The sequence below is a fragment of the Camelina sativa genome, chromosome 15, assembly GCF_000633955.1.
Source record: "Camelina sativa cultivar DH55 chromosome 15, Cs, whole genome shotgun sequence".
NCBI lineage: Eukaryota > Viridiplantae > Streptophyta > Magnoliopsida > Brassicales > Brassicaceae > Camelina > Camelina sativa.
This window is the reverse complement of record NC_025699.1, coordinates 17500278-17510162: the sequence shown is the minus strand read 5'-3', so window position 1 is coordinate 17510162 and position 9885 is coordinate 17500278. Positions and strand designations below refer to the sequence as shown.

Below are 9885 nucleotides of genomic sequence, written 5' to 3'. Positions count from 1 at the left end.
AAAAAAAAAAAAAAAAAACAGTATTATTCTCTTTTCACTGTGCCCCCATTTTGTTAATTGGAGTAAAAAAATTTGAGAGCAAGAGAGAGTTTCGTCGGTTCTTGCTTGTCTATTTTTTCTTACTGCTAATGAAATCTCTTTTTTCATCTGCCTAATTCTAAGCTTACTGATTCAGAAAATGTAGCAAATCTTCTCGAGAGACTGATTATAATTCCTAAGAGATGTTCAATTAGACAGTTATGAAACTCATAATACGATGTCATAGAAGCTAAAACAGCATAATGATGAAACATTATAATATATTTAAGCTTTGAGCCTTTGATATAGGTTGTCATAGAATAACGACAGCTATGAACAAAATACAGTATTCTAAACCCCCAAAAATATATAAATAAACACACACAAAAAGAACTAAGTTAAAACATAAGACGAAGTAACACAACATATGGTTTCAGTTTAGATGGTAAAGAAAATTTTCAGAGGCCGAAATTGCAAGCCTGAACAAATTCGAGGTCATAGTCGACGTGTTTGGTCCAAAGTGGTCGAAACTGGTTCATAGCTATGTCCAGCCACGGCTTCATGTTACCGTTGAAGTGTACCACTGCAGCGTTGCGAATCTCATCCATGCTAATGCTCGGATTGTAACCCAGCCCAAGCACATGCCATGATTTATCCAGCGGCTTTGTGGTCGAGTAAAACGTGATCAGTCCCGGTGGTAACGTTCCCAGTTTCCATAGAGCCCTGTTCTCGTTCTGCAGCAATTCAAATAAAACACAACACAAGTCAAAAACATCACACAACGCAATCGCATTGTCAAATGGGGAAAACAAATATCAGAAAAGTTACCAGATTTTGCCAGTAGTGATATTCTTCTGTGCACTTCTCTCTTCTCCAAGCATCAAGATCAAAGAAGTTCATTCCATAAGCCCACGCACATGCTTTGGGATTAAACTTCTCTTTGATCAAAGGATGTGAGAAATTCATGTACTGAGCATACCGATGGAACGACCCAAAACAAGTCTCTACAGCTCCATTCACTTTGCCATCCATATCAATCTCCCACAGCCCCGTTAAATCCTTCTGCACAACCACATCGTCGTCCAAAAACAGTATCCTGTGTAGTTTCGGGTACATCTCGGGTAAATAAAACCTCAAGTGATTCAATATAGACAAATACTTGGGATTCCTGAACTTCATATTCGTTGTATCCTTCGTCGCATTCTCCAGCTTATTCTCGAAATAAAACTTCTGAAGATTAGCAGACTCCAACTGCTTCAACACAGGCACATAAGAAGAGTTCAAAAAAGTATAGTCCTCAACAGCTTTCACTTCCACATGAGCTCCTTTATACTCCTTGAGTTTAAACATAACCTGCATAGCCCCAAGATTCATCTTATCAGTCACGACATGAAACACATGCTTCCACGGCTCCTTAGCGTTCTTCACAGCAGAGTTGACAACCACTGAGGCCGCAATCACATTATCCGAAAAGATAGCGTAATGGTAAAGATTCGGATCCTCGAGCTCAGCTGGTCTATCTTTGCCTTCATCAGTATACTTGTCAGGATGAGCAATCCTCTCTTCCATCAGCCTCATGGCAAGACAATGCAACCCTTTCGGTATCGATTTCGCAGCGATCAAACTCGAAAACGCACCTTGCTTCTTAGCATTAGTTAACTGTTCGTTAACCGCGAATATCGTATCTTTCAGCTTCTGGATCTTCAGCTGATTATCAAACGACTCTTTAGCTTCAGCAATCACTTGACGAGTCATTTTGATCCGTTCCTTGACTTCTTTCTCAAACTGCCTAAGCACAGATTCTTCAATCGAAGCTCCATCAGAATCATACAAAGCTCGGTACGTCGGCTTATTGATCAGATCCGTGTAGTTCCTGGAGAGATCAGCGAAGATCCTAACGAGCTTCGAATTCTCGAGTTTAAGCTTCCTCGCGTACGAAGCATAAGCTAGCGCTAGTGAACGGTGGTCATCAGCTTGTTTCCGGATCTGAATCAACCGTGGCCTAAGCGGATCCGATTTGATATCCAACATGGATCTTCTCATAGATCCGACTCCATTAGAGTACTCCACACCCTAAAAACTCCACACAACAACAACAACAACAAAAAAAAAAATTAAACACAAATCGTCTCCAGATTACAACAATTCAAATCTCAAATCAAGCTTTTGAATACGAATTTGTTCGGGGAGGATTTGATGAGAGAGAGAACTTACGGGAAGAAGGAGATCAGGTGAATCGTTAGATTCGGAAGCGAAGAAGAACGAGAGAGTGAAGAAGAGGAAGAGTGCAATAGTGGCGGCGAAAGCTGTGAGTCTCATTCTGATACCGTTAATGGCCGGAGATCCGCCGCCGCGTAAGAGTCGGTGGTGATTAGCCATTGGAGGGGGACGAGAGAGCACTTCACAGTTTCATTCAATTTATCAATTATAGCTATTTTTAATGGACTGAGTGTCTTTCACTAATCGTGTACGCGGCCAAACCAAAAAAAAATTGTCGGTAGTAACCATTATTTTCAACTTTTTAAAAATATTTATTTTAGGTGTAACAATTAGTATTAAAATAGTTTTTTGTAATAAATTTGCCTAGTAGTGTGATTTTATATCAGATCTGAGATTCAATCTGTGTTGTTAAACCTAACAAAATGGGAACAAGATTGAATATAATTATACAACTTTTTTGACATTAGATTGCCGAATTCAGACTATGCAGCTATAGATTATCATTTATAAAATGCTACTACAGGCTGGGATAAAGAATTTAACTATACAAAATCACCAGATTTTTTATAGTTAACCGATTACCAAACCAAACCGAACTCAGATTACCAAACCAAACCGACCGAAGTTATGTTGTCAATAATATACCTCTAATTTTCTTGGTTAACCGAACCAACAGATCCAAAGAACCGAAGTCCCAACCCTTTTATTTTATGAATGGTAATGAAAATATACAACAAGTTTTACACTTTTAGAAAAATATTACAAAATCCCTACTATTATTTTGAAACACAGTTTATGGACTAAACCTTCGTTTTGTAAGAAATTACAAAGGTATGCCATTGAAGTTATAACCAAATAATATATCTTCATTAAGGGTAAAAACGAAATTTTGTTCATATCCTAAACGGATAAACACGCGGATCCCGGGTCGGATCTTTTAAAATGGCTTTTTTCACGTCTAAATAATAAATAAAAGCAATACATTGTGTATTTTGTTGAGAAAATTCTAATAGCATATTGGTCCAATGAAGCTCAAATATTCCGGAAGGTGCCAAGTTCGATGCACCTTAGCTACAATTTTTGTTGTTTTCAATAGTTATCCCACTACGATTTTTTTGGGAATTAGTGAGGAAATCTTATTTCCACAAATAAGCGGATTACACAGATCAAATATAGCACTTGCCATATATGCTTCCAAAACATGAATATTATAGTTTCCATGTTTGCTTCCAAATATAATTTAAATTATTTAAATTACCATATTCCCATAATATTACCTTTAAATTTGATCTTGATATCTGAGTTTCTTACAAAAATATAGGAATGTATATAATTTCAAAATCCCGAATATAACTGATTCCGTGATTAGTTGTTTTATCATTCATATTTAGATATCTTCCTGAAATTTCACGCATAACAGATTCAGGCATTTTTTAGTAAGTTGTTACTAATATTTCCATACTATCCCATTTTTCATTTCTATATTTTAACGTTTTAAAGTAAATAAGATTTTTCTTTTATTTGTTATTCAAATTAAATTCGTATCCTATTTTCATGATTGATTCGTATGAGTGATTTCATTCCATATACGTAAGATATTCTTTAACTAACAATATATATACGTTGACTATTTACTCAAATTATAATGGTATATATATTCGATTTCATATGCCTCTAAAATTTCGAGAAATCTGTTGTAGTATAGCTTTGCATTCAATCAATTCATTAATTACCTATCAAAATATATTTTCATAATCCCGCTTAACTTGGTAGCAGTTCCAAATTTGATAAACTGGATTAAATGCGTGTGCAAATTATTGAAAAAAATTAGAAAACCTACCCCTTATTTAAAATCTATATATACCCTCCTATTCCTGACTCTTCCATCACCGGCTCACATTCGCAATTTACTTCCTACTCCACTTATATCATATTAGCAATTTACAGATGTTGATCTTATATGCGAATGTGAAAAAATGGTGAGTAAGATCAGTTTTTTTTTTTTTTTTATGTTATGACATTCAACCATTAGCACATAATCATGCTTTTACATTGTCCGGATTATCTTTAATAATATGTTATTGTGTGTGTGCAGGTAACTTGGTAAATGGTAAATGGTTGCTGTCGAGGTCCAACCATATTATAATATCCAACACCATGAGTTAGAAAGGTTCGGTTTCAATTATCGAAACATATATATACAAATGTTTTCATAGTTAGACAGAAACATGTTTTCATAACTCTAATGATATCTTATATGAATGCATGTGGTTTTAGTATTTTATTTAGCAAGTACAAACTAACTAAGCAACCCAACATTTTAAAAAAGATTGCAAACGAGGTGACAACAAAAAGCATAAACGTAGTTAAGTTTCATTTCCTATTTAAAACTATGTTGGTAGTTTTTTTTGTTTAGGTTATATTTTTCTTATTATTTCTTTGTATTTCTCTTGAACATAAGCAGACAAAATTCATGAAAAAGCCTAATATACCGAGAGGTGATAAAGATGAAGACCACAACAACAAAAAACGTCAACAACGTCGACAAGGTTTTTGCTAATTATAATAATATATAAAAAAATTAAATTATTATGGTTTATATGATTTTTAAGGTATGCTGTCACTGTGGAAGCAGGGATGTGTGAGTCGAGGAGCCAAAAATTTAAGGTGAGTCGTGAGCGAAGATAACTATTTCAACCTTTGTCACACCAAATGTTCCCCCGATAGTAATTGCGACGGATGCCTTTGATGTTGCTTCTGCCAAAAATTTGGTCATTCCAATCATATATCAAATTTAGTCAACTATTTATTAAGCAAATTTATCAATAAATTTATCTTCTTCCTGCTTAGTGTGTGTGCATTTGTTCTATAAACACTAATAATATTTGTCCCCTATTATCTCTTGGGTATTAATAATATTTGTCTGTAGTAACAAATTAACTTATTAAATTTTAGTTCATGTATCTATCGTAAGCAAATAAATATATATATTCGCATAACAAATTAACAACCAAGTGAGTCAATAAACAAAAGTTTATGTAAAAGTTGGCTTATTTGGCTTTGTTAGATCTTTGCTTATTCAAATTATCTTTGCACATCCTTATTCAAAGGATCAAATCAAGAACATGACATTGTTTCAGTGAGTTGCTTATTCAAAATAATTTAGTTAAAAGGATCTTTTTCAAATTATCTCAAATTATCTTCCAAGTATTAAAATCTAATTGACTCACTTGGTTAATTTGAATAAGCAAAGATCCTTTTTCAAATTATCACATTATTTTGTAGGGTACTTGGAAGTTGGAATCTAATTTCAACTTTTAATTTAATTATTTAATTATGAGAATTCACTTTACAAAACATGACATTGTTTCGTAAATAATTGCATGTTAATGTTGTTGATATCATGACTATTTAATTAATCTACAAAAGGTAAACACATATATTTGCTATTTTTTGAATTCAGATTAACGCGCTGGTCTAACTGACTTAATTTAATAATAATTTTTTTTTATCTTTGCATCCAATTCTATCGATGTTTATTTTCGAATGGGTGAATGTCTTTTAACTATTTTAATAATAATTCAACTTTTAAAATTTGAAAATTAATTTAAAAACACATTTGCATTTAATGGGATTTTGTAGTTAAGGAAATAAATATTAATTTATATTTAAACACACTGTTTTCGTATATTCTGAAAATCAGGAATCAAAGATCATTCTTTTGACTAGCCTACATTATTTAGACATTTTTCAACCAGCTATTTTGTTATAGATATGGATAGTTTCAACATTTAAATATAAAATATAAATATTCCTAAAATAAATCTTATAAGTTTTTCAATTATCAGATTCATATTAAAAAAGAAATATGACAATAACGAATTACTTTGAGACAGGTATATTGAGAATTTTGTATACTTTTGAAAATTTTGAGAATTTCTTAACCAAAATGTTTTAATAAATATTGTCTAAAAAGTAATTATTTCAAAAAGAACGGTTATAGGACACAAAATTTTTGGCAGTGTGAAATGGACAAGACGGGATAGGACGAGACTATATGACATGTAAAAAACTACTTTAAAATGTGTATTTTGAGAGTTTGTGTATTTTTAAAAATATTTTGAGAGTTTTTGAGAATTATGATCTACTAACTATATATAAATTAAATATTCAAATAAAGATTTTATGTACTTCCTCTACTTTTTTTAGCCAAACTTTTTTAAAAAATATTGTCTAATCGAAAATTATTTAAAATATTAAATTTATGGGCATAAAATATGTTTCCAAACTCAAATATGATATTTGGGTTAACACCCTTAAACAAACTGTGAGAAATATTTTTAATAGTTTAGTATACACGTGAAAAAAACACGGGCTCTGTTTGGTTATTATGGATGAATTGCCAAAAATCATATATTTTCAAATTTAATTATCCTCGACACGGGTTGCGATATTCACATATAAACCAAAATATTGACAAAACAGCCAAATAATGGCCAACTAATTTCAATAGAAAATACTAACAGCATCTAATTAATTTTTTAATTTCTAAACCATTTTTACATGAAAAAATATCACAATGTGTTGTATCCCGAGATAGTACTTAGAAGACATTAAAAGTCTCAGTGGTTGATGAGTTTTTGTGTATTGTGTTGCCCATACACAAATATATTCTATTTAAAAGTTGACTATGGGACATGTAATCAACTAATTTGGAACGGGTACTTTGAAAATTTTGGGTACTTTTGAAAACAGTAAGATAGTTTTTGAGAATTATAATTTTTTTAGATAGTTAAACCAACTAATTTTTTTAGATAGTCAAAATGAGACGTAGACAATTTCCGATAACCGTTGCTTTTGCAATGACTATCAACAAAAGCCAAGGTCAGTCACTCTCAATTGTTGGGTTATATTTGCCTAGACCAGTTTTCACTCATGGCCAGCTATATGTAGCGATGTCCCGTGTAAGTACTAAATCAGGATTGAAAATTCTCATTATGACTCAAAAGAAAAACCTCAAAAGAAAACAAGGAATGTTGTCTTCAAAGAGATTTTCCAAGACATTTGATTCATCTTTATGGATACTTATGTAAGGCTCTATTTTTATTTTGTGTCCACTTTTTAAAAATTTATATATATGTTCTTCGTGTAAATTATTTGACATAATCTTATGTTTTCTTTTGCAGGTTAAATTTCATAATATCACCCATCCAATAAATTTATAAAAAATCCTTATTCATGTACTCCAATAAATAATTTTTATTGCATACTTCCATATTTGCATTTTCATTCTTTTTATTTATTTCTTATAATTATTATATCTAATATTCTACCATTTTATTATTTCCAATTATTTAACCATTTATATATATATATATATATATATATACTATTAGAGAAATTTAAAACTTATTACATTCATTATATTCTTGATACATCTTTTAAAATCTTATTGTACATTATTTTAAAATTTAGTAGTAAAAACATATTTCTTATAAAATATGGTTGAAGAAATTATAGTAAAATACAAAATTATATAAAAGAGATATAACACAGCAGCTAATACAAGAGAATACAGGAGAGAGATTATTACATATGGTGGGAAGTGGAGTATAGAGACCAGAGGTAATTAGATATGAATAGAAGGGTTTCGGGTTCCAAAGTAAATACTCATGTAAATTATACTATCAATATAAAATAACTAACATAGATGTAACTCATACAGTATTAAGAATTTAAAAATATAATAAACGTTTTTGCCCGTGCTGTAGCACGGGTTATCACCTAGTTATTATACATTTTAGTTTCATTTGACCTGAATTAACTTGTGCATATAGAACTTGCTCAAAACTATGGAAACTTCATAACTATATCTAGTTACTTATATATATATATTTATAGATCGAAATTATATATTAATACAAAGTTTATTATCCATCGCCTTTTCAAGCTTTCTTGGACTGTTTGTTAGCATTGTAGAAACGTCCAATGCCTTTGAAAGCCTTGGATAGTTTGAGAAGGTTAGGTCTCGCAATTCCTAAATGCATCTTCCCTGTTGAAAACTTCAAAGCCTGTAAGCAACAAAGCTGCTGATGATCAATCACATCATCATCTTCCTCCTCTTCTATTACTTCCTTCTCTATACTCTTCGTCTTCATCATCGACTTTGTCTTCTTCTTTAGCTTCTTCTTCTCTTCTTCAGTTTGATGTTTCTTCTCTGTTTGTGTCTCGTAAGTCTCCCACAGCTGATCCATGCCTTGTCCAACGTCAGCATTGTGCCGTTCTTCGAAGAGCTTGCAAGCTAATGTTCTCCTCCATTCTTTCTCTTTCCTCATTGATCCAAAGCTTTGGAGAGAGACATTGTCTTCTTCTTCTTCCTTCTTAGTGATCACTTCGTTTCTCTTCCCTTCTCCGAGAAAATCGCCAAGTTTTGGGAAATTATAGCTTTCATCATTACCATCTCCGACAAGGTCAACTTTTTGAGCCTTGGATTCTTCTTTTGTCGGCATTTCTTCATTATCGAGGACAACGTCACTTTTTGGTTTGACTTTATGTTCTTCTTCTTCTTCTTCCTTTTCACATTTCTTGGTTTCTTCTTCTTTCTCCAAATCAATCACATCCTCAAACTTCAACGGTTTGATCTCAACGTGATCCTCACGGGTCTCACCGGTCAAAGCTTCCCGCACCGTGCTCTCATGGCTACAGAATTTGTCAACAAACGTCAATTCATCCGAACACATCTCATTCTCGGACGCAGATAATTCCATAGAGCAAGCCTCAACGACCATCTTATACGCTTCCAACTCCTCCAAGGACTTAAAACCCTCATCGTCATTGACCTCAAACTTGTGTTCCAAGACACTTCCAAGCTTACTACAAAAGGAAATAAGTAAGCTTGGTTGTGCTTCTAGTGATTCAGAGTCAGGACAAGAGTCTTGAACATGCAAAGTACTGAGCAAGGCAAGAAGCAAGAGTGTGGTAGTTACAAAAAGTGGTGAAAGAAAAGAGAGAATCTTGAAGATGTAAGGTGAAAAGAAGAGCAAGTAAGAGAAATAGAAAGGGTGTGAGAGGATGAAGGAGCAAAGGAGATGAAAGTCAGAGAGGAGAAGAGAAGAGAAACCAATCTTCTTCCTATTTGGAGTCTCTTCTTGAGATGACAAGGCAAATTCAGACATGTTTGCAGCGAACCTTGGTGATTGGATGATATCAATGGCGACAAAGAAGGTTAAGAAGAACTAGCCAAGTTTTTTTTTTTTCTTTTCTTTTGCTTTGCTCTGTCAAGAAGTGGCGTGACTATAAGAAAGAGATATGAGAGAGTGAGAAACGACAAGAAGAAAAAAGAGAAAGCAACTTTTGAAAGTTACCTTTCCTTTCACCTGTTTGGTCATTTCAATAACCACCACCATTGCCTTTTTCATTTGCTCGGTCTAAATGTTTCTTACCTTGACCCAAAAAAAAGAACCCATCATCAACATATTTATCAAGAACAATTACAATAAGTTCCAGTGTTCTGAATTGTGAGCAAGTCCTAAGTAACATAGATTATCAAAGTTATGAACATAGTTATCTTCATTTTTATTGATAATGTCAAATGCAAGAGCCTAATTAACCAAACCGTCCTTATTCCATGTTATGAGTGTACTAGCT

The 9885-nt window shown here is 32.7% G+C and overlaps 2 protein-coding genes across 2 annotated transcripts; both read right to left on the bottom strand.

The window, feature by feature from the left end:
- Positions 299 to 2468, bottom strand: LOC104747063 (galacturonosyltransferase 8). Its single transcript, XM_010468632.2, has 3 exons — positions 2233 to 2468; positions 847 to 2091; positions 299 to 752 (listed from the first exon to the last, which is right to left on the bottom strand). Exons 1-3 carry the CDS (start codon positions 2395 to 2397, stop codon positions 477 to 479), a joined length of 1686 nt encoding a protein of 561 aa, XP_010466934.1. The 5' UTR covers positions 2398 to 2468; the 3' UTR covers positions 299 to 476.
- Positions 7952 to 9550, bottom strand: LOC104747062. Its single transcript, XM_010468631.2, has one exon. The coding sequence runs from the start codon at positions 9411 to 9413 to the stop codon at positions 8184 to 8186; it is 1230 nt and encodes a 409-aa protein (XP_010466933.1). The 5' UTR covers positions 9414 to 9550; the 3' UTR covers positions 7952 to 8183.